General features: G+C 38.1%; 1 protein-coding gene across 2 annotated transcripts in view; it reads right to left on the bottom strand.

Annotated features, from left to right (window-relative positions):
• TFDP2 (transcription factor Dp-2) overlaps window positions 1–26548 on the bottom strand; it is a 164084-nt gene that overhangs the window by 58203 nt on the left and 79333 nt on the right. For both annotated transcript variants that reach the window (XM_053709818.1, XM_053709819.1), the window contains exons 6-9: window positions 26234–26377; window positions 25019–25087; window positions 4944–5095; window positions 3798–3964 (exon numbers count right to left, since the gene is read on the bottom strand). In XM_053709818.1, the coding sequence (XP_053565793.1) occupies window positions 3798–3964; window positions 4944–5095; window positions 25019–25087; window positions 26234–26377 (532 nt within the window). The remainder of the gene's footprint in view (window positions 1–3797; window positions 3965–4943; window positions 5096–25018; window positions 25088–26233; window positions 26378–26548) is intronic.

Here is a 26548-nt window from a genome sequence, read left to right as displayed (position 1 = left end):
TGCTCTTCTTTGAGAAGTTATAATAGAGACCAACACTAATCTCCTCACTAGATGGTATTTTTACCCCTAGTTGGTTAAACAGGATTTATCCAAAGGCTTCCATCACCTGTTGTATGGGGGGGGGGGGGGTGAGTGGGGCACACTGGTTAAAAAATTGTTCCCTTATACCAGAGCTTTCCAAACTTTTCATGTTGGTGACACTTTTTTAGACCTACATCATTTCGCGACACAGTAATTAATTCAGTTGTACTAGCAAAAAGGAGGTTAAACTAATTTGTTTTAAAAGATACAACACATACATACATTATATAATAACAAAATGCATTTACAAGTAACCGTATGTATGTGCAAGAATTAAAAGTTTAATAAAACCAATAACTTCTTACTATTTTAATGTGATGTATGAGGTTGATGGGATGAACACAGTTTCTGAATATTTGGTAGAATATTAGATAAAGAAATTCACATTTCATCATCAAGCATTTTTAAGCTTCCACTTCCTATCCATATATCAAGAGCAGGAGCAGCAATGCACTACTGGGAGCTAGGTGCAACAACAACAAAAACACTTTGACTTCTGACTTCAGCTCAGCGTTTAAGCTACCACCCTCAGAGCTCTGCGAGACCGACTGACTACTGCCCGTGCTGCAAACACACTGCTGTACCACTCACTGACTACACGTGCAGTCACGAGCCAATTAAGGAGACTACACGTGCAGTCAGGAGCCAATGTGCCGCCAAAGCCGGCAATGGGAATAGTTTCAGTTCCCCACTGAGCTGTGCCAATTGGTTAAGATGATCTGTGACCCACTAGGTATCAATCACGTGTCAACCATGTGATATGCGTAGCAGGCAGGTGGAAAGTCAGAAACAAAAAAACTATAAAAATAAAATAAAAATAAAAAATTTGTGCTGAAGCAGGGACATACCTACACACTGCTGCCGACACACTAGTGTGTCCCGACACACAGTTTGGAAAGCACTGCCTTATACTGTAACTTTTTAAAGCAAAGTAAATAAAAAATGCCCAAAGTATTACATTGCTTTATCCATAGTGCGGCACAACTTATCCCTACACATTGGAAGCAGATGGGTACCGCTCTATGGCAGATTGCCATGTCATTAAATAAATATCACTATATGCTTTACAGTCAATTGCAAGATTATAAGTCTTGGAAGAATATACCAATGGCACCACACCCATTAATATAATGATGGCCTCCCCATAGTCTATGTTTAGCTTGCTTACCCCACTGTGGTCTAATATACTTTAAAAGGGACAGTAAAGTCATAGTCATTCATGATTTAGACTGAGCATACAATTTTAAACAACTTTCCAATTTACTTCTATTATTTGATGTGCTTCCTTCTCTTGTTATCCTTTGCTGAAAGGTTTATCTAGGTAAGCTCAGTAGCAGCAAAGAACCTAGGTTCTAGCGGCTGATTGGTGGTTGCATACATCTGCAGATTGTCATTGGCTCACCCACCTGTTCAGTTAGAAACCAGGAGTGCACTATTGCTCCTTCACAAATGATACCAAGAGAAGGAAACAAATTTAATAATAGAAGTAAACTGGAAAGTTGTTCAAAATGGTATTTTCTACCTAAATCATGAAATAATTTTTTTGGGTTTCATGTCCCTTTAAGATATGCTTATGTTGTTAATAGCTCATGTACTGCCTATTAGGTTTATTCATATTGTATGTCCATATCTGTTCTATAACAGGCAATTGACGCCTGTAACGTTCTGTAAAACTTTGTGTGCACATATTTTGTGTTATATTTCTTTTGTACCTTAATGTCCTTTACAATACCCGTGTACTAGGTTTGCTCTTATCCCTATTTTCCTTTTGTAATTTGTTATAAAGAAAAAAACTCATACAGAGGAGCAGTGCACAAAACAATGAGCAAAATAGAGAGTTTAAAGTCAGAAACATCAGATATCCTATGCCTTGGCTACAATAGATAATGATGCAATCCCTGCAAAGCAAAGTCAGAGTCCACAGAGGAGTAAGAAACTTGGAAGAAAAAAGCAAAATAATTCCAGAGAATGGATGAATATACCAGTGCGAAACACCATATGAAAGAACAGAAGCCTGGACTTCAGAGAGCTAATTGTTAAATGGTGTCAATACAATAGTGGAGAAGATCCACGTTCTGTGAAACTAAATATACAGAACCATCTACTCACTCTGTTCTTCAGAATAAAGGACTAAATAGTAAAGAAACCTGAAAAAGTGTTAGGGACTAAGGAATTAACCACAGAGTAGGTACAGTATTTATATGGAACAATATATGGAAAGATTTATCTCGACAATGTATACTTGGTGGTTTTAATGTTATAAGTAATGTGGTCTATAGCCTAATTTACATTTCTTTTGTTCTAGGGACCTCGGTGGACCCTATTTCCTGAAGATAGTTGGAGTTTTGCTTCTTAAAGTGACAGTCAACACCAGAATTTTTGTTGTTTTAAAAGATAGATAATCCCTTAATTACCAATTCCCCAGTTTTGCATAACCAACACAGTTATAATTATACACGTTTTACCTCTAATTACCTTGTATCTAAGCCTCAGCAGACTGCCCCCTTATTTCAGTTCTTTTGACAGACTTGCATTTTAGCCAATCAGAGCTGTCTCCATGGTAAATTCATGTGAGCTCAATGTTATCTATATGAAACACTTGAAATAATGCCCTCTAGTGGTGAAAAACTATCAAAATGCATTTAGATTAGAGGCGGGCCTTCAAGAAATTAGCATATAAACCTCCTAGGTTTAGCTTTTAACTAAGAATACCAAGAGAACAAAGCAAAATTGGTGCTAAAAGTAAATTGGAAAGTTGTTTAAAATTGCATGCCCTATTTGAAACATGAAAGTTTTTTTGGGACTTGACTGTACCGTTTAAAGGGACATTGTACACTAGATTTTTCTTTGCATAAATGTTTTGTAGTCGATTCATTTATATAGCCCATTTTGGAGTATAATGTATAGTTTTGCTTATTTTTTTTTTAATAACTTTGTTATTGACTCCTAACCAAGCCCCAAAGTATCAGATGTAGACTAAACTCTACAGACTCCTGAAAGGGTGTGTCCCAGCCTAACCTCATCAACAGTGCTAAACTGGGAGCTTCTAAATAAGTTTTTAAAAGGTTATTTAATTGATTTTTTAAATCAGTATCTGTGCATATTCCTCTTTATAGTAGTGTCTATTACAGGCAGTTATATGAAAATTGGTGTATACTGTCCCTTTAACACTGTTCTTAATGTCATTTTTGGAGCTGGATAATATATTTTAAACAATTTAGAACAATTGAGTTTTTCTTAAAAAAAAGGAAGAAACGGACCAAAAATAGATTAATTAAATCTAGTCTGAGACTACCAAGGGTATTTGCCAAAGCTTGCTGATAAATCACTGTCTTTGTACTCCACGTATGTACAAGAGGGTACTGACTTGTACAAATCCTAAAGTCTTAAGGGCACATGCCTTTCCCACACAGTCCCTTCCCTTCTTCTCAGCATCTGACCATAAACAAACACCTACATGACCAAACGACGTACAAAATACATAAACAATGCAAATACTACATCTAAAAATCCTTGGAACTATCTGGCCAGATACTGTCTTTGTGAACAGCACTTACAGCAACAACAGCTGGTCTATAGATGTGACTAGGTAATGATATTAAGGGAAATGCCGTACACAGCAATGTTGAATGCACAACAAAATTATAATCCATATGGCAGAGAAAGGTCTTTCTAGAACAGGCAGAGTTTCTGCTCAACAGCAAGGTGTCCATTACCTGTCACGTATCCTTCCAGGGCTTTAGGTACAAACGATTTGGCAAGTTTCAGGTTCTCGGATGAACATTTTCCAGACTCTAGACCAAACGACATTCCCATCCTCTTCAGAACCTCAATGTCATCATGGATTTCAAAGGCATTGTCAAAATTAAAGAGGTATTCAAATCTGTGAGGGTTAGAATAGGCTAAATCAGATGATTGTAACCAAATACAGATACTCAAAAGATAACGGTTAAGGGAAATCAACTTAATATAAAAGTGTGTCTGAAGTCTGTATAATCTATTTACTACACTGCTTGTATAGATAGGTCTAAAAAGAGAATCCTTAAAAGGGACATGGAAAAACATTTTATTTCATGATTCAGATAGAGCATACAATTTTAAGCAACTTCTTAATTCGCTTCATTCTCTTGGTATCCTTTGGTGAAGGAGCCACAATGCATACTGGGAGCTAGCTGAACACATCAGATGAGCCAATGACAAGAGGCATATATGTGCAACCACCAATCCGCAGCTAGCTCCCAGTAGTAGATTGCTGCTCCTTACGTCCAAGGTATGCTTTTCATGAAAAAATATTAAAAAAAACAAAGTAAATTAGATAACATAAGTCAATTGGAATCTTGTTTAAAATTGCTTTCTCTATCTCAATCATGAAAGTTTAAAGGGATATAAAAGTCAAAATAATACTTGCATGATTTAGATAGAGCATGTCATTTTAAGACACTTAAATTCCCTTCTATTTTTAAATGTATTTTGTTCTCTTAGTATCCTTGGTTGAAAAATAATATGTACATATCCTACACTAGTATGAGCTAAACAGCGATTGGTGCCTGCACACATTTGTCTCTTGCTATTGGTTGACTAGATGTCTTCAGCTAGCTCCCAGTAGTGCAGAATTAAACTGGAAAGTTGTTTTAAATTGTATGTTCTATCTAAATCCTGAATGGAAAAAAAATGGGTTTCATGTCCCTTTAATTTTGACTTTATGGCCTATATAATTATATTATTAGGACCCACAATAACAACACACATTGGGATGTATGCCCACACTAACTCCTGAACAAGCAAACTTTAATCTTCATTTTCCATTCACCAACAATTTAGTTCAATCGTAAGTGACCTACATCTCCTGAACAGACACTCACTTGTCACTGGAAATGCTGCAGTCTATGACTGTTCTTTTGCTGGTGTTTACAATGATGAAGGGAAGCTTGATGGTTGAGTTTACTGCAGGGGGCACATGGTTCTGCTGTTCTGTCTGTCTGTTTCTCTGAACCAGATGTTTAAAGGCAATTTGCTAGAAAACAAAAATATAAAACACGGTCATTTCTAAAAAAAAATAAAAAAAAATAATTAAAATAAAAACAAAACAACTGTAATAGCTGAGAAACACATCACTTGTTTATGTTTTTAATAATGGTCCAGCTCCTAAGCTCACATTCCTGCTTTTCCAAATAAAGATACCAAGAGAACGAAGAAAAAATATATAAATAGGAGTAAATTAGAAGGTGGCTTAAAATTGCATTCTCAATCTGAATCATGAAAGAAAAAATCCCTTTAATATAGAATCAATTCTACCTCATGTTTTACTTTTGATTGAAAAGCAAAATTCCCTGCAAAAATGAATATTTTATAATATAAAGAGGACTAAAGATTAGTTACATACTGATATTTTTTGGACATCAACCAGTCCAGATAGAAACAAGTATAATTGCACGTGTGTGTTAATTGAGGATCAGTATGCATTTATATATAGCTTAATAATGACAGTGCATTAGGAAGTCTCTACAGACTATACTGAGAGTGTTTAAAAAGGTAGAACTCAATCAAGTGAAGAAGAAAAAAAAATGCCAGCCAATGACCAAAAGCTACTTGAAATGAAGAGTCAAATATTAGAATAAAACAAGATATCTCCTATACAATAAATAATGTGCCATGTGGTAATGGACAGCCATCAGCCCAGTGAGGAAAACAAAATATGCTTAATGTCTGAATCTAACAATGGTAGCCACTCAAATAACAACAATACAAATGTGTGTTGTATAGTTCAAGCATATTAAAAAAAATTATCAATATTCATAGAAATTGATGGTGTTTAAACTCCTATATTATGAAAGTGGAAAAGTGAGTGCACACCCTACAAAAGGGAGAGGTGTGGTATTTAAAAAGACTTGCATTTTAGACAATTAGTGCTGACTCATTAAAAACTCCACAGGAGTGAGCACAACGTTATCGAGATGGCACACATGAACGAGCAGTGTCTTGCTGTGAAAAGCCATACAAATTCCCTGTGATAAAAGCAGCCTGCCGGGGCTTAGAAACGGGCAGATATTTAGAGGTTTAAAGGTTATAATGTATATTAATATAACAATTATCTATTTTTTTTTAAACAAAACAAATTTTGGAAGAGGCTGTCCCTTTAAGTAACTGCTAATCAATGCAAGGGCTTGTAAATCAAAGCAAAATTTCTTGGTTATATCTGATAGAGTGAAACAAAGTCTCATTGTTTAGGAACCCATTCTTACTCCTGCTGGAAAGTCTAGCAACCATTGTCTGGAGGGGAGGCCCTGTGACCGCCTGCTCATATGATCCATGTTAAAATTCTAAAGAGGGCAGAAAACACACAGGGGGCTCAGTGTCAAAAATGTGTGATAGGTTGAAAGGAATATTTGTGTGCACCATCTATATAAGAAAGCAGGAACGGGAATGTACTTGCAAATTCATATAGGAGGGAAGTATTTCATATAATGACGGAAACAAACTAAACAGCCGTAACTTAAAAACTGGAAGTAAAAATTAGTCACAAAAAAAAAAAAAAATCACAGAGTTTAGTTCTAAATTTTTGCAGATCTACACAGTGTTATATTGAATTATTTTTAAAAAAAAAAAGAAAAAAAAAAAAAAAGTATGCTTACCTGATGAATGTATTTCTTTTACGATATGACGAGTCCACGGATTTCATCCTTACTTATGGGATTACTCCTCCTGTTCAGCAAGAAGTGGCAAAGAGCACCACAGCAGAGCTGTATATATAGCTCCTCCCTTCCCACCCCCTCCAGTCATTCGACCGAAGTTAGGAAGAGAAAGGAAAAGCCAAAGGTGCAGAGGTGACTGAAGTTTAACAGAAATTAATACCTGTCTTAGAAATGACAGGGTGGGCCGTGGACTCGTCATATCGTAAAATAAATAAATTTATCAGGTAAGCATAAATTTCCTTTTCTTTTACAAGATATGGCAAGTCCACGGATTTCATCCTTACTTATGGGATACAATACCAAAGCTATAGGACACGGATGAAAGGGAGGGACAAGACAGGAACCTAAACGGAAGGCACCACTGCTTGAAGAACCTTTCTCCCAAAACCAGCCTCAAAAGAAGCAAAAGTATCAAATTTGTAAAATTTGGAAAAAGTGTGAAGAGACGACCAAGTTGCAGCCTTACAAATCTGTTCAACAGAAGCATCATTTTTAAATGCCCATGAGGAAGCCACAGCCCTAGTAGAATGAGCCGTAATTCTTTCAGGAGGCTGCTGTCCAGCAGTCTCATATGCCAGACGGATGATACTCTTCAGCCAAAAAGAAAGAGAGGTAGCCGTAGCTTTTTGGCCCCTACGCTTTCCAGAAAAACAACAAATAATGAAGATGATTGACGAAATTCCTTACTCGCCTGCAAGTAAAACTTCAGGGCACGGACCAAGTCCAAGTTATGCAACAGCTGCTCCTTCTTAGAAGGATTAGGACATAATGAAGGAACAACAATTTCCTGATTAATATTCTTATTAGAAACAACCTTAGGAAGCAAAACAGGTTTGGTACGTAAAACAACCTTATCAGAATGGAAGATAAGGAGAGTCACATTGTAACGCTGAAAGCTCAGAAACTCTACGAGCAGAAGAAATAGCAACCAAAAATAAAACCTTCCAAGATAACTTAATATCTATGGAATGCATGGGTTCAAACGGAACCTCTTGAAGAACATTAAGAACTAAATTCAAACTCCAGGGTGAAGCAATTGGTCTAAACACAGGCTTGATTCTGGTTAGAGCATGACAAAAAGACTGAACGTCTGGAACATCTGCCAAACGTTTGTATAGAAAAATTGACAAAGCAGAGATTTGTCCCTTTAAGGAACTTGCTGATAACCCTTTCTCCAATCCTTCTTGGAGAAAAGACAGAATCCTGGGAATCCTAACTCTACTCCATGAGTAGCCCTTGGATTCGCACCAATAAAGATATTTATGCCATATCTTATGGTAGATCTTTCTAGTAACAGGCTTACGTGCCTGAATCAAAGTATCAATGACCGAATCAGAGAACCCCTGCTTAGATAAAATCAAGCGTTCAATCTCCAAGCAGTTAGTTGCAGAGAAACTAGATTTGGGTGTTGGAAGGGTCCCTGAATGAGAAGGTCCTGCCTCAATGGAAGCTTCCACGGCGGCAGAGAGGACATGTCCACTAGATCGGCATACCAAGTCCTGCAAGGCCACGCAGGCGCAATTAGAATTACTGAAGCCCTCTCCTGTTTGATCCGAGCAATCACCCGGGGAAGGAGAGCAAACGGTGGAAACACATAAGCTAGTTTGAACGACCAAGGCACTGCTAAGACATCTATCAGTTCGGCCTGAGAATCCCTTGACCTGGATCCGTATCTTGGGAGCTTGGCATTCTAACAAGACGCCATCAGATCCAATTCTGGTCTGCCCCATCTGAGAATCAGGGTGGCAAAGACCTCCGGATGGAGTTCCCACTGCCCCAGATGAAATGTCTGTCTGCTTAAAAAGTCCGCTTCCCAGTTGTCCACTCCTGGGATGTAGATTGCTGACAGATAACAAGAGTGAGCCTCCGCCCACCGAATTATCTTGGATACTTCTGTCATCGCTAAGGAACTTCTTGTTCCTCCCTGACGATTGATGTAAGTCACAATCGTGATGTTGTCCGACTGAAAACGGATGAATTTGGCCGAAGCCAACTGAGGCCAAGCCTGAAGCGCATTGAATATCGCTCTCAATTCCAGAATATTGATTGGAAGTAGAGACTCTGACCGAGTCCACACACCCTAAGCCTTCAGGGAATTCCAGACTGCACCCCAACCTAGTAGGCTGGTGTCTGTTGTCACTATCACCCATGAGGGTCTGCGGAAGCACGTCCCTTGGGACAGATGATCCGGCGACAACCACCAAAGAAGAGAGTCCCTTGTCTCCTGATCCAGATCTATCTGAGGAGACAAATTTGCATAATCTCCATTCCACTGCCTGAGCATGTTCAGTTGTAGCGGTCTGAGATGAAAACGAGCAAACGGAATGAAGTCCATTGCCGCCACCATCAATCCAATTACCTCCATGCACTGAGCCACTGATGGCCGAGGACTGGACTGAAGGGCTCGGCATGTATACAGAATCTAACTTTCTGACCTCTGTCAAGAAAATATTTATGGATATGGAATCTATTAGAGTTCCCAGGAAGGGAACCCTGGTCTGTGGAATTAACTCTTTTCTAGATTCACCTTCCACCCGTGAGTCCTCAGAACCATGTCTGTATGAGACTTTGTCAGATGGTAAGACGACGCCTGGATCAGAATATCGTCTAGATAAGGTGCCACTGCAATACCCCGCGGCCTGAGAACCGCCAGAAGGGACCCTAGAACCTTCGTTAAGATCCTGGGTGCTGTGGCCAACCCGAAAGGAAGAGCCACAAACTGAAAATGTTTGTCCAGGAAGGCAAACCTTAGGAACTGATGATGATCCTTGTGTGTATAGAAATATGAAGGTATGCGTCCACCGTAGTCATATATTGACCCTCCTGGATCAATGGAAGAATTGTTCAAATAGTCTCCATCTTGAAGGATGGGACTCTGAGAAACTTGTTTAGACTCTTGAGAACTAAAATGGGTCTGAACGTTCCATCTTTTTTGGGAACCACGAAAAGATTTGAGTAAAACCCCTACCCCTGTTCCAGTATTGGAACGGGACAAATTACTCCCATAGTAGAGAGGTCTCTTACACAACGTAAGAACGCCTCTCTTTATCTGGTCTACAGACAATCGTGAAAGAAGAAACCTCCCCCTTGGGAGAGAATTTTTGAATTCCAGTTGATACCCTTGGGACACAATGTCCAGTGTCCAGGGGTCCTGAACATCTCTTACCCAAGCCTGGGCAAAGAGAGAAAGTCTGCCCCTACTAGTTCCGGTCCCGGATCGGGGGCCGCCCCTTCATGCTGTCTTGGGAGCAGCAGTGGGCTTCTTGGGTTGTTTACCTTTATTCCAAGCCTGGTTGAGTCTCCAGACGGCCTTGGATTGAGCAAAATTCCCTTCCTGTTTAGCGGAAGAAGAAGCGGGGACTCCCTTGAAGTTCTGAAAGGAACGAAAATTATTTTGTTTACCCCTCAGTTTAGCTGCTTTATCCTGAGGTAGGAGATGACCCTTACCTCCAGTAATGTCAGAAATGATTTCTTTCAAGTCAGGCTCGAATAGGGTTTTCCCTTTGAAAGGAATAGCTAATAGCTTTGACTTAGATGACACATCAGCAGACCAAGACTTTAACCAGAACGCTCTAAGCGATAAAATGGCAAATCCGGCATTCTTAGCCGCCAACTTCAATCTGAAAGGTGGCGTCCGTAATAAAAGAATTAGCCAGCTTAAAGGGACATTATACACTCGTTTTTTCTTTGCATAAATGTTTTGTAGATTATCTATTTATATAGCCCATAAAGTTTTTTTGTTTTTTTTTAAATGTATAGTTTTGCTTATTTTTAAATAACATTGCTCTGATTTTCAGACTCCTAACCAAGCCCCAAAGTTTTATGAGAATACCGTCGGCTACCTACTCCAGCTTGCTCCTGTTTGTGTAAAGGGTCTTTTCATATGCAAAAGAAGGGGGAGGGGGGAGTGTCTTATTTCCCACTTGCAGTGGGCTTTCCAGCTACCTTTTCAAAAGAGATAAACTGAGAGCTTCTAAGTAAGTTTTTAAACAGTTTTATACTGGATTTTTATATCAGTATCTGTGCATCTTATTCTTTATAGTAGTGTCTATTACATGCAGTTATATGAAAATGAGTGTATACTGTCCCTTTAAGAGCCTTAATTCTATCTAGAATTTCCTCTAAAGGAGTCTCAGTCTTAAGAGACTCTTCTAAGGCGTCAAACCAGAAAGCCGCCACAGTGGTAACTGGTACAATGCAGGCTGTCGGTTGTAAAAGGAAACCCTGATGAATAAATTACTTTTTTAGAAGACCCTCCAATTTCCTATCCATTGGGTCTTTGAAAGCACAACTGTCCTCAATAGGAATAGTTGTACGCTTAGCCAGGGTAGATATAGGTCCCTCCACCTTAGGGACTGTTTGCCAAGAGTCCCGAATAGTGTCAGATATGGGATACATTTTCTTAAAATTAGGAGGTGAGAACGGGATACCCAGTCCTTCCCATTCCCGTGTAATAATTTCCGAGATTCTCTTAGGAACCGGAAAAACATCAGAGTAAGCAGGCACCTCTAAGTATTTGTCCATATTACACAATTTCTCTGGTGGTACCACAATAGAGTCACATTCATCCAGAGTCGCTAAAACTTCCCGAAGCAACAGGCGGAGGTGTTCAAGCTAAAATCTAAAGGACATGACGTCCGAGTCCATCTGAGGTAAAGCACTTCCTGAATCAGAAAGTTCCCCCTCAGACAGAAGTTCCCTGACCCCCAAATCAGATCCCTGTGAGGGTACATCGGAAATAGCCAACAAAGCATCAGAGGTCGCAGTATTCAAATTGCCCTCTGTCCTGCTACGTTTGCCCTGTAACACTGGCAACTTAGATAAAACCTCTGTAGGGGTAGATGACATAACTGCAGCCATATCCTGCAGAGTAAATGAAGTAGACGCGGTTGAAGAACCCGGCGTCGCTTGGGTGGGCGTTAAAGGTTGTGACGCTTGGGGAGAAAGTAGCGGCATACCTGTCCTTAAAGAAAACATGTCCTTAAAGAAAATTCGCTCATTACATTGTAAGGCCGTTTCAGTACATGAGGGACAAAAAGTAAGAGGGGGGTTCCACAATGGCATCTAAATACATAGAACAAATAATTTCATCAAGTTCAGACATGTTAAACAGACTAGCAATAGCAATAATAGTCATTGTATGCTTGATATATTGTACTCTGAAGTCAAAATATACAATAAAAATTTTTGAACTAAATAATGTACTGCGCCTTTAAATAATAAAAGCGCAACAATTTTACTGTTATTAGACAAAACGAAGTTTTCAGCAATAAAAATTGCCCTTATGTGCCCAAGATAGCTTAACAATATTGCACCACTTGTTAGGATATATTATATATCAAATTTATATCAACTTTGTCAGATTTATTATATATATATCGATGTATTATCAATTTAGGCCCCTGCACCTCGCCACAGCTCTGCTGCGGCGCCTACCTGCCCCCAGATCACACTGAAGGAACGTTCTCAGCCTCTCTGTACTCTACGATTATCAAACAGAGCTAGGCCCCACCGGAGCCTCAGGACCTTGCTGCCGATCCGGAAGACACACTGCGCGTCTGAGCGCGCGGAAATAGGCCCCGTCCGTTGGCGTAACTCTTAGCCTAATCGAGACCCGCATGGGTAGAAAAAAACACAAACATGTCGGTCCTCCATATACAAGCCATGTGCCCCACAATATACACACTCAGCGCAATAAGTGCCTCTCAGTGAAAAAGATTTCCTGTCAAGTCATCACAGAATAACGAAAGTCTAACCGCATCTCCCAGCGTCAGCCCACATAATAAATTTAAAGTGACATACCAGTACACTATTAAATAAACAAAATAACAGGGAATTCCAGGTACACCATTTTCCTATAGTGCATACCGATTACCCCTCCCTAGCTAGGGAATATTGTCAGCCTGTTCTGATGCATCAAGTCTCCCCAGAAACAAAAGACTGAACATACCTCAATGCTGCTTGTAGCATGACACCGTTCTCCACACTGAAGATTTTTCTTTACACTACCTTCAGCTGCTCTGTGGGAACCAGTATGGATCTTAGATAACGTTTGCTAAGATCATCAACATCAGGGCAGAAAAATAAAATGTCTCCACTCCTCTTGAGAAGTTATAGATGGACGATTTCTCCCTGAAAAAAATAGTACTCACTGGCACCATTTTAAAATAAAAAAACTTATTGAAGAATCTAAACTAACACCTCACTTTACCTCTTCCTATCACTGACACAGGCAAAGAGAATGACTGGGGGGAGGGAAGGGAGGGGCTATATATACAGCTCTGCTGTGGTGCTCTTTGCCACTTCCTGCTGAACAGGAGGCGTAATCCCATAAGTAAGGATGAAATCCGTGGACTCGTCATATCTTATAAAAGAAAGAAAATGCAGCAAAATAAAATTCAGATTTGTAGGAATTTGTACATTTTTTGGAAACCAAAATTAGAGATATTTTATGCCCCAAAATAGCCTGTGGTTTATAAAAGTCAGGCATCCAAAATTATTCCTGGGGATGAATAATCTGCATTATAGCAGAATTGTTTGTATAGGAATTGTCCTGTAGGAGACAAGAGGGAAAAATAGAATAGATGTGTGTGTATACTGTAGAGGATTTGTAGGGTAGGATATGCATCGTTTGGAAGTAAAAAATAAATAAATACATAAAAAAATGGATATTATTTCCTGCCCTAAGATAACATAAGAGCTGCGGGAAAAATCCACTACTTGTCATATATTGTGACATTTAAATACACAATGAAGTATTCTTTTCCAACAAAACATCTCCCATACTGTAAACGGTTGCAAGATAGAAAAAAACCTAATTACTAAAAAAAAAAAAAATACACAGTGCATGAAAGGTCTGCCATATTAACTGGTCTGTTTTACTGCAGACATGGAGGCAAGAATGGTCATTCTTCACTTCTACAATAAATACTGATAGAATTTTTACATCTCCCTAAATAGTATGGGAAATTATCAGAAGGGAAAGCCTAAAACCCTATTTCTCAGGGGTATGAAAACCCAATCTTCTCACTGTCACTTACCATTTTCATTTTTTAAAAAAAAAACAAAAAAAAACTGTGGCTTGGCTAGTGCCGCTTAAAGGGACAGTCTACACCAGAATTGTTATTGTTTAAAAGTATATAAATATACTTTTTACCTCTGATTACCTTGTATTTAAAAGAACAGCCTAGTCAAAAAACATAATTTATGTAAGAACTTACCTGATAAATTCATTTCTTTCATATTAGCAAGAGTCCATGAGCTAGTGACGTATGGGATATACATTCCTACCAGGAGGGGCAAAGTTTCCCAAACCTCAAAATGCCTATAAATACACCCCTCACCACACCCACAAATCAGTTTAACGAATAGCCAAGAAGTGGGGTGATAAGAAAAAAGTGCGAAAGCATAAAAAATAAGGAATTGGAATAATTGTGCTTTATACAAAAAAATCATAACCACCACAAAAAGGGTGGGCCTCATGGACTCTTGCTAATATGAAAGAAATGAATTTATCAGGTAAGTTCTTCCATAAATTATGTTTTCTTTCATGTAATTAGCAAGAGTCCATGAGCTAGTGACGTATGGGATAATGACTACCCAAGATGTGGATCTTCCACGCAAGAGTCACTAGAGAGGGAGGGATAAAATAAAGACAGCCAATTCCGCTGAAAATAATCCACACCCAAAAAAAAGTTTAAATCTTATAATGAAAAAAACTTGAAATTATAAGCAGAAGAATCAAACTGAAACAGCTGCCTGAAGTACTTTTCTACCAAAAACTGCTTCAGAAGAAGAAAACACATCAAAATGGTAGAATTTAGTAAAAGTATGCAAAGAAGACCAAGTTGCTGCTTTGCAAATCTGATCAACCGAAGCTTCATTCCTAAACGCCCAGGAAGTAGAAACTGACCTAGTAGAATGAGCTGTAATCCTTTGAGGCGGAGTTTTACCCGACTCGACAAAAGCAAGATGAATTAAAGATTTTAACCAAGATGCCAAAGAAATGGCAGAGGCCTTCTGACCTTTCCTAGAACCGGAAAAGATAACAAATAGACTAGCAGTCTTTCGGAAATTCTAAGTAGCTTCAACATAATATTTCAAAGCTCTAACTACATCCAAAGAATGCAATGATCTCTCCTTAGAATTCTTAGGATTAGGACACAATGAAGGAACCACAATTTCTCTACTAATGTTGTTAGAATTCACAACCTTAGGTAAAAATTTAAAAGAAGTTCGCAACACCGCCTTATCCTGATGAAAAATCAGAAAAGGAGACTCACAAGAAAGAGCAGATAATTCAGAAACTCTTCTAGTAGAAGAGATGGCCAAAAGAAACAAAACTTTCCAAGAAAGTAATTTAATATCCAGCGAATGCATAGGTTCAAACGGAGGAGCTTGAAGAGCTCCCAGAACCAAATTCAAACTCCAAGGAGGAGAGATTGACTTAATGACAGGTTTTATACGAACCAAAGCTTGTACAAAACAATGAATATCAGGAAGATTAGCAATCTTTCTGTGAAAAAGAACAGAAAGAGCAGAGATTTGTCCTTTCAAGGAACTTGCAGACAAACCTTTATCCAAACCATCCTGAAGAAACTGCAAAATTCTCGGAATTCTAACAGAATGCCAGGAAAAATTATGAGAAAGACACCAAGAAATGTAAGTCTTCCAGACTCTATAATATATATTTCTAGATACAGATTTACGAGCCTGTAACATAGTATTAATCACAGAGTCAGAGAAACCTCTTTGACTAAGAATCAAGCGTTCAATCTCCATACCTTTAAATTTAAGGATTTGAGATCCTGATGGAAAAAAGGACCTTGCGACAGAAGGTCTGGTCTTAACGGGAGAGTCCACGGTTGGCAAGAGGCCATCCGGACAAGATCCGCATACCAAAACCTGTGAGGCCATGCTGGAGCCACCAGCAGAACAAACGAGCATTCCTTCAGAATCTTGGAGATTACTCTTGGAAGAAGAACTAGAGGCGGAAAGAGATAGGCAGGATGATACTTCCAAGGAAGTGACAATGCATCCACTGCTTCCGCCTGAGGATCCCTGGATCTGGACAGATACCTGGGAAGTTTCTTGTTTAGATGAGAAGCCATCAGATCTATTTCTGGAAGTCCCCACATTTGAACAATCTGAAGAAATACCTCTGGGTGAAGAGACCATTCGCCCGGATGTAACGTTTGGCGACTGAGATAATCCGCTTCCCAATTGTCTATACCTGGGATATGAACCGCAGAAACTAGACAGGAGCTGGATTCCGCCCATACCAGTATTCAAGATACTTCTTTCATAGCCAGAGGACTGTGAGTCCCTCCTTGATGATTGATGTATGCCACAGTTGTGACATTGTCTGTCTGAAAACAAATGAACGATTCTCTCTTTAGAAGAGGCCATTACTGAAGAGCTCTGAAAATTGCACGGAGTTCCAAAATATTGATTGGTAATCTCACCTCCTGAGATTCCCAAACCCCTTGTGCTGTCAGAGACCCCCAAACAGCTCCCCAACCTGTCAGACTTGCATCTGTTGAAATTACAGTCCAGGTCAGAAGAACAAAAGAAGCCCCCTGAACTAAACGATGGTGATCTGTCCACCACGTCAGAGTGTCGTACAATCTGTTTTAAAGATATTAATTGAGATATCTTTGTGTAATCCCTGCACCACTGGTTCAGCATACAGAGCTGAAGAGGTCGCATGTGAAAACGAGCAAAGGGGATCGCGTCCGATGCAGCAGTCATAAGACCTAGAATTTCCATGCATAAGGCTACCGAAGGGAATGATTGTGATTGAAGGTTTCGACAAGCTGAGATCAATTTTAGATGTCTCTTGTCTGTCAGAGACAGAGTCATGGACACTGAATCTATCTGGAAACCTAAAAAGGTTACCCTTGTCTGAGGAATAATGAACTTTTCGGTAAATTGATCCTCCAACCATGATCTTGAAGAAACAACACAAGTCGATTCGTATGAGATTCTGCTAAATGTGAAGACTGAGCAAGTACCAAGATATCGTCCAAATAAGGAAATACCACAATACCCTGTTCTCTGATTACAGACAGAAGGGCACCGAGAACCTTTGTAAAAATTCTTGGAGCTGTTGCTAGGCCAAACGGCAGAGCCACAAACTGGTAATGCTTGTCTAGGAAAGAGAATCTCAGAAACTGATAGTGATCTGGATGAATCGGAATATGCAGATATGCATCCTGTAAATCTATTGTGGACATATAATGCCCTTGCTGAACAAAAGGCAGGATAGTCCTTATAGTTACCATTTTGAATGTTGGTATCCTTACATAACGATTCAATATTTTTAGATCCAGAACTGGTCTGAAGGAATTCTCCTTCTTTGGTACAATGAAGAGATTTGAATAAAACCCCAGCCCCTGTTCCAGAACTGGAACTGGCATAATTACTCCAGCCAACTCTAGATCTTAAACACATTTCAGAAATGCTTGAGCTTTCGCTGGATTTACTGGGACACGGGAAAGAAAAAATCTCTTTGCAGGAGGCCTTATCTTGAAGCCAATTCTGTACCCTTCTGAAACAATGTTCTGAATCCAAAGATTGTGAATTGAATTGATCCAAATTTCTTTGAAAAAACGTAATCTGCCCCCTACCAGCTGGGCTGGAATGAGGGCCGCACCTTCATGTGGACTTGGGAGCTGGCTTTGGTTTTCTAAAAGGGTTGGATTTATTCCAGACTGGAGATGGTTTCCAAACTGATACCGCTCCTGTGGGTGAAGGATCAGGCTTTTTTTCTTTATTGTGACAAAAGGAACGAAAACGATTATTAGACCTAAATTTACCTTTAGATTTTTTATCCTGTGGTAAAAAAGTTCCTTTCCCTCCAGTAACAGTTGAGATAATAGAATCCAACTGAGAACCAAATAATTTATTACCCTGGAAAGAAAGGGAAAGCAAAGTTGACTTAGAAGACATATCAGCATTCCAAGTTTTAAGCCATAAAGCTCTTCTAGCTAAAATAGCTAGAGACATATACCTGACATCAACTCTAATGATATCAAAGATGGCATCACAAATAAAGTTATTAGCATGTTGAAGAAGATTAACAATGCTATGAGAATTATGATCTGTTACTTGTTGCGCTAAAGCTTCTAACCAAAAAGTTGAAGCTGCAGCAACATCCGCTAAAGATATAGCTGGTCTAAGAAGATTACCTGAACATAAGTAAGCTTTTCTTAGAAAGGATTCAATCTTCCTATCTAAAGGATCCTTAAAGGAAGTACTATCTGCCGTAGGAATAGTAGTATGTTTAGCAAGAGTAGAGATAGCCCCATCAACCTTAGGGATTTTGTCCCAAAACTCTAATCTGTCAGATGGCACAGGATATAATTGCTTAAAACGTTTAGAAGGAGTAAATGAATTACCCAAATTATTCCATTCCCTGGAGATTACTTCAGAAATAGCATCAGGGACAGGAAAAACTTCTGGAATAACTACAGGAGATTTTAAAACCTTATTTAAACGTTTAGATTTAGTATCAAGAGGACCAGAATCCTCTATTTCTAATGCAATTAAGACTTCTTTAAGCAAAGAACGAATAAATTCCATTTTGAATAAATATGAAGATTTATCAGCATCAACCTCTGAGACAGAATCCTCTGAACCAGAGGAACCATTATCAGAATCAGAATGATGATGTTCATTTAAAAATTCATCTGAAAAATGAGACGTTTTAAAAGACCTTTTACGTTTACTAGAAGGAGGAATAACAGACATGGCCTTCTTAATGGATTTAGAAACAAAATCTCTTATGTTAACAGGAACACTCTGAGTATTAGATGTTGACGGAACAGCAACAGGTAATGTAACATTACTAAAGGAAATATCTGCATTAACAAGTTTGTCATGACATTCATTACAAACAACAGCTGGAGGAACAGATACCACAAGTTTACAGCAGATACACTTAACTTTGGTCGATCCAGCACCAGGCAGCGTTTTTCCAGAAGTATCTTCTGACTCAGTGTTAATCTGGGACATCTTGCAATATGTAATAGAAAAAACAACATATAAAGCAAAATTGATCAAATTCCTTAAATGACAGTTTCAGGAATGGGAAAAAATGCCAGTGAACAAGCTTCTAGCAACCAGAAGCAATAAATAATGAGACTTAAATAATGTGGAGACAATAGTGACGCCCATATTTTTTAGCGCCAAAAAAGACGCCCACATTATTTGGCGCCTAAATGCTTTTGGCGCCAAAAATGACGCCACATCCGGAACGCCGACACTTTTGGCGCAAAAAAACGTAAAAAATGACGCAACTTCCGGCGACACGTATGACGCCGGAAACAGAAAAAAAATTTGCGCCAAAAAAGTCAGCGCCAAGAATGACGCAATAAAATGAAGCATTTTCAGCCCCCGCGAGCCTAACAGCCCACAGGGAAAAAAGTCAAATTTTAAGGTAAGAAAAAAATTGATTTATTCATATGCATTATCCCAAATATGAAACTGACTGTCTGAAATAAGGAACGTTGAACATCCTGAGTCAAGGCAAATAAATGTTTGAATACATATATTTAGAACTTTATATAAAAGTGCCCAACCATAGCTTAGAGTGTCACAGAAAATAAGACTTACTTACCCCAGGACACTCATCTACATGTAGTAGAAAGCCAAACCAGTACTGAAACGAGAATCAGTAGAGGTAATGGTATATATAAGAGTATATCGTCGATCTGAAAAGGGAGGTAGGAGATGAATCTCTACGACCGATAACAGAGAACCTATGAAATAGACCCCGTAGAAGGAGATCATTGAATTCAAATAGGCAATACTCTCCTCACATCCCTCTGACATTCACTGCACGCTGAGAGGAAAACCGGGCTCCAACCTGCTGCGGAGCGCATATCAACGTAGAATCTAGCACAAACTTACTTCACCACCTCCATAGGAGGCAAAGTTTGTAAAACTGATTTGTGGGTGTGGTGAGGGGTGTATTTATAGGCATTTTGAGGTTTGGGAAACTTTGCCCCTCCTGGTAGGAATGTATATCCCATACGTCACTAGCTCATGGACTCTTGCTAATTACATGAAAGAAATAAACTTTCATGATTCAGATAGGGCATGCAATTTTAAACAACGTTCCAATTGACTTTTATCATTAAATTTGCTTTGTTCCCTTGGTGATATTTTTGAAAAGCTAAACCTCGGTAGGCGCAAACGGATTTCTAAACTGTTAAAAAACCTCCTCTTAGCTCAGAGCATTTTGAAAGTTTTTACAGCTAGACAGCACTAGTTCATGTGTGTCATATAGATAACATTGTGCTTACTCCTGTGGAGTTATTTAGGAGTCTGCAGGGATTGGCTAAACTGCATGTCCGTCAAAGCACTGAGATAAGAGGGCAGTCTGCAGAGAAGGTAATCACAGAGGTAAAAAGTATATTAATTAAACTGTGTTGGTTATGCAAAACTGGGGAATGGGTAGTAAAGGTAGTATCTATCTTTTTAAACAATAAAAATTTGGGTGTAGACTGTCCCTTTAAGCCTCTGCAGACTGCCCCCTTATTTCAGTTCTTTTAACAGACTTGCATTTTAGCCAATCAGTGCCGACTCATAGGTAACTCAAACGGGAGTGAGCGCAATGTTATCTATATGGCACACATGAACTAACGCCCTCTAGTTGTGAAAAACTGTTAAAATGCATTTGGATAAAAGAAGTGGCCTTCAAGGGCTAAGAAATAAGCATATGAGCATACCTATGTTTAGCTTTCAACTAAAATTGAAGTAAATTGGAAAGTTGTTTAAAATGACATGTCCTATCTGAATCATGAAAGTTTATTTTGACTAGACCTTTAATAAGTTGAGAAAAGATTTAATTAAATTTCCATACGTCAGGTCTCACCAGACACTAAAGCAATACACTTTTTTTGGAGGCTAACACAGAATGCAACACTTTCCTAATCGCACATTAAACTGTAATTATGTAGCAATCCACCAAACAGCCTATATTCATAAAATGTATCTGTGGACTAACAAGGAGCCACATGCAATACTTTGTCTTGCTGGGATATATATGAAGAAACAGTTTTTAAGTCACTAACTTCTATAAGAAAACAAAGAGGTAAAGAAAATATTGTTCAATGAGAGATGATGCTTTCAAAAAAAAATTAAAGATGGAGGAAGAAATGTTGCACAAGAAATGACTAGTTTCAGCAGACTCCAGTAATGGTAGAGATGTAAAGCATTGGGGTGGAGTAGTTACATGATACAGGTAAATGAAAGTTTAGCAGACAAAAAAAAAAAATAAAAAAAAAAATCTACTGCTGATTTTAAACGTGTTATTGCATTTGTGCACTTTTACTGTATGTATTGGTCCTTAAAAGTGACGGTCAAGTCTGCGTGACTAGTTCACGCCATTCAGCTCTTTATTTGAAATGAACCCGAGTTTCTCTCATCATTTTTTACAATTTGACACTGTTTATTTTTACCTTTTATTTCTTCCCCGGTATACGTACTCGTCCGCCCGCCATCTTAGATAACTTGATTGATAGTTATTTAAGAATTAGTGCAACAATCTCAATTTCCCCCCCGGGGCGTTCAGCCCCTTTTTCGTAACGTCACTTCTAAGATTTGCGCATGCGTAACTTCATGAGGAGCATCATGTCTGAGGCTCGTTCATGAGACGCACATGCGTGTTCAGCTTCCCATTTGCAAAATAGATAAATAACTTCAACAATAACGATCGCATACAAGTAACAAGAAGCTTTCAATAATTATGATCTGATCGTGTGTCGATATTGAATCTTGTCAGCGCAAACTTTGTCAAGCAAAGAATCGTAATACTGTTTTATATAGAGATAACGATCTGAACAGTAATAGTGTCTTATGTATTATAAATTTGATTTTAATTCTAAATATAGAACGATATAATGTAAATTGTAACACATGCGCGCTTCGGGTGCACATATGCACGCGCAGTTAGTTTCCATATGTTGTGCACGAGCTTTAGACGGATGTAGAGAGCATATGTGACCACTTGCTATGTCACTAACCCAGAATAAGGAAGTGTTGGAGGGGAGAAGTCCCAATGAAAACTGGTACGATTTTTATATACAATTTTTAAAAGAAAGGAATATGCAAATAAAAAAAAAAAAAGTTAGCGACTAAGATGCTTATTGGATGTTTAATCAAACTCAGTAGGGAAGACGACGAAAATTGACCTTCACTTTAAGACTAAGATTCATTTAGGAAACAGACGATATCTCTTGCTATAAAAAAAAACATCTGGGAGGTGCAGACTACATGTGATACCAAAAGGAGCAAGCATAGTACCGGTATTTTTTGTTTATTTCACAAGTGTGAGTATTTATAAATTACGTAAAGGTTCTTTTCAAACAGCATATTAGCCTTATAAGGGAAACCACAAAAAAAAAAAAAAAAAAAAAAAAAAAAAAAAAAGGGAGGACTCAGGATCTTTTATTTTATGCCCAAGAACACATCCAGAGCGCTCTCATGGTGATATTACCTGGTCCTTAGCAATAAGCCTTATATGTTCTATGACACAGAGTCTCTGCAGCAGTGAATGACATACACAGAACAAATATGATGTGGTGACATTTGTGCAGGGCACTTATTTGTACTATGCTATGCTTTAATCATGGCGCTTTAAATACAGTACATTATTTTTTATCCCGCAAACAAAAGTAGTAAGTGCTCCATTAGTTCAACAGTTCTTTGTGCCTCAACCATTTTACACTACAGGGCCAGAGATCCAGCATCTTGCCTTGGATGACCAGCACACAGCCATCTTGTCACAAAGGAAAATGTTGGAGCGCTCCTGTTTCAGTAAAATAGTGATATCCAGTAGGGCACAATCCTGCACGCTGAGAAATTAGGATAAACGCATTACCAGATACCAAAACAGAGGCATCTAAAGCGAACTGCTTACTTTAGCCCATATAGGGCTAGATTATGAGTCGAGCGCACTACTGCTCTTACAAGAGTTCAATATTTTAGCGCTACTCTAATACCAGTACACGTAAATATGCGTTGGTATTACAAGACCTTGCATTCGAATTGCCCGGAAGCCAAACGCTCACAAGAATGCGCTTTCATAGGCAGCATTTCAGACCACCTAGCGCAGCAATATATATATATATATATATATATATATATATATATATATATATATATATATATGTACAAATACACACATTAACAAATAAATATATATGAAGATAAACATATATTTATAGTGAAACCACAGTCCCCCATTCCCCTCCATGTAAAGGCACTTTATGTACATTTTTTTTTCTAAAACCCCACTTCCCCTCACTTTATCCCTTTACAATTGCTCTTCGTGCAGTTTAAAAAAAAAACCAACAAACACACAACTACAATCCACATCTTAATTTTAAATGTTTATGTAAGATCCTCTTTATTTTGGGGGGCAAATGGGGCATTTTTCTTTTTAATCAGAGGTCTAACCTCTGGTTAATGGTGCTAAGCGCAAAGTAAAACCGCAAGCTTGCGGTCACATTAACCAGCCACGTTTAATGGCTGATTATTTAACGTGTGCCTGTAAAGGGGAAAATGTAACCCTTTACGGGCGCACGTTAAGATTGCGCTCCACTTGTAATCTGGCCCATTAGGTTCTGTGAACTTGGAGCAAGCTGATTATGCTATAATTAAATTTCATGTACTTTTTTTAACTCAATAGAAATGGGTGGTACTGATATTCTTGTGGCGTTATAAATTACAACATGCTGTCCCAAGCATATAATATAACATGCTGATATCTGAAGTGACTGATGGGGGAACCAAGGTTCATACATAAGAGCATAAGGAGGCAGTGGGCAGCCATCCATAATGTCCAAAGGACAAAATTAAAGAGAATCATACATGGTTTTAGGTTTCTGGCCATCTCCACTAATCAGAAGCTACCCAACATTAGTGAGCATAATAAGGGTAAACCAAGGTAAGCCAAAAAAAAGTGCAAAATACGCTAAGAGTGCTTTATTTTCTGTCCCTCATTTTCCTTTAAAACGGACATTAAACACTGAGCTATTAATAAAAAGAAATGAATTGTAGTAAAACAACTTTGCAATATACTTTCATTGTTTAATTTCTTCCCTTATCTTGTCATTTAATTCTGATTATTCCAATTATTATGGGCTTTAAAATCCCTGTTAAAAGTGGGAGTGCAGACACGGCTGTAATCCACACAGTCATTGGTTGTACACTCTAGTAAGCCATTTATAACCATCTATAATTGGCCTTAGCAGGAAAAGAATTCTAAGTAACAATATGGAGTCACCCACTGCCTTATGCACATTAGAATCTTACTCTTATATTTTCAATATAAAAAGCTAATGTTCTTTTAAAAAATGCATACATACATACACACACATATATATATATATATATATATATATATATATATATATATATATATATATATATATATACATATATATATATATATATATATATATATATATATATAATATAATATTTGCTCTGAATATGTTTACTGTTTTAATTTAATACAAATATTTAACAATCAAAGGGACAACGCTGTTTGCAGCTGTTTGAAAGCATTGAAAGACAGACTTTATCTTTACTGTACAAGGCATAATTGCTCTGTATTGTCCCTGTTTTAAAGGACAATTCAATACAGTAGTTTTGCATAATTAACAAGTACATAATAATAAGACAATGATTTAATACCTACTCTGAATTTCAAATAAGCAGATTTTTTTTTCTGACAAATTTATTTTCTTCCATTTTCCAGCCCCCTGTATCATGTGACAGACATTAGCCAATCACAGACTTGTATACCCTGTGAGCTTGTGCACGTGCTCTGTAGGATCTTGTTCGCCAGAATCTGAATCATAAAAGTTTATTTTGACTTGAGAGTCCCTTTAAGAGCTACGTGTTTGGTTTTGCTAAGATCACCGAATTTGGAATATAGTATTTTTGGATAAGGTAATATTGCATTAATCAGTCTCCATCCTGACCTTCTGATACAGGATTGTTTTATTGTTTTACAATCAAGATTTTTATTGTAAGTTTTATTTTGTCAAGAAGACCTTTCCTCTTATTGTTCTACAGTGTCTTCATTGTTCAGTACTTGTAAATTCCCATGTGAAATGCATGTTTGAGAGCAATTTGAAAATCTGGCAGACTAGATGTCTCTTTACTATTTATCCGCAGCGAAAATCTTTGCTTCTATATTTATCAAATAATCGTCATAAAAGTGGTGTTACCTGCAGGAGAAGTTCCTGGAGTTGAGCGCTCTTCTGTTTAATGCGCTCCATTCGCCTCTGCTTCTCTATCTAGGGACACAATCACAGAAGGGAATATAAATCTTGTAATGACAATAAAACATCTCCATCTTAATAACCAAAAATGTTTTTATAAGATAAGATCAGTGCCAATGATGCTAAATTTCACTTACAAGAGTCTTTGCATTTATAGGTAACTCCTTGTCTAAGATTTGATACTTCGTAAATGTTATAGGCATTGTGGCTCTGGTCTTTGCCTACAAGCATTATATTTATCAACCTTAAAAAAATTGCACATTATTAAAATAAATAGCTGTATTATTTTGATATGCCTTCACCATTAGTACGACAAACCCTAGTCAAGCTAACAGGGAAGGGGCTTCTAACACAACACGACCCTTAATTTGCAGTAGGCAGTGTTTGTCAACAGGAAGAGAAACTTTTAGAGCCCCTGTCTACCCCAATAAATCACAGAGCTGAATGCAACTCCACTGTAGAAGAGTGGAGCTCCCTCTTTCCAATGAGGTGTATCATACCTGTCATTAGAATGTGATTACCATAAAATGGCAAGCACCTACCTAATGTAGTTACTGTATGGGGAACAGTGACTCTAAAGGAGCCTCTGTCTCACAAACCGCATCTAATATCCCTCATGTTAGAGGGGATTACCCAGTTTTCAGTACTAGGTGTCATTGAAGATTCAACAAAATGTCTATTAGATGACTTGAGAGGGCTCTTTCAAAGACGCCACATGCCCTGGTGGCAAGAACCAGTGAAGCACCTTACAGCATTTATGTTTTTTCAAAATGAGTGGCCCATCCAGCAGCCATGCGATACCTCCAAGCGTTGGTTGTATTTTGTGGGTTCGATCAATACTAGAGAGGCCTTTACATCCCCTTATAAAATGTAACAGCTGCTAAAAGGTTGTCATAGTAATAAGACCCCTGGCAATAACCTCTAGATTTTTTTATTGGTGCATTGTTTACGTAAACCCGTAGATCATTGTTTCTCTGAGCCAATCAAATTTTGCAAGTTACAAAATTAACAAGAGAACTGGATGAATGTATTAAGTGATTATGGACAATGGAAGAAGCAGAGATAAAAAGCCTGAAAAAAACAGGTGAAATTACTAAAATTGAAATTTTAAATAAGGCAGGTTAGAAACAAAGAAAACGTTGTCCAAAATACATGAATCACCTCTAAGTTCTCACACTCCTGCACCGAGTTGGAGGGTAACCCAATCCACTTAATTTCTTTCTTCTCTTTGGAAATAATATTCATGGCCATCAAAACATTTAGAGCATCGTAAACTCTCCGTCTGATATTTTTCTGGTCATAGGCCTAACAAAAAAAACAAAACAAAAAAAAAACAATAAATAAATCAAAACAGGAATTACATTTTTTTTTTTTTTACTTTTATGGGAAGCTATACCTCAAATCAACACACATTTAATACAGCAATACCTCTACTTGTTTTTGCATAACTCTTACCAGTAAAGCTGGTATTTATAA

Source organism: Bombina bombina, chromosome 4 (assembly GCF_027579735.1).
Source record: "Bombina bombina isolate aBomBom1 chromosome 4, aBomBom1.pri, whole genome shotgun sequence".
NCBI lineage: Eukaryota > Metazoa > Chordata > Amphibia > Anura > Bombinatoridae > Bombina > Bombina bombina.
The sequence above is the reverse complement of the archived record's forward strand: the minus strand, read 5'-3'. Positions and strand labels throughout refer to the sequence as shown.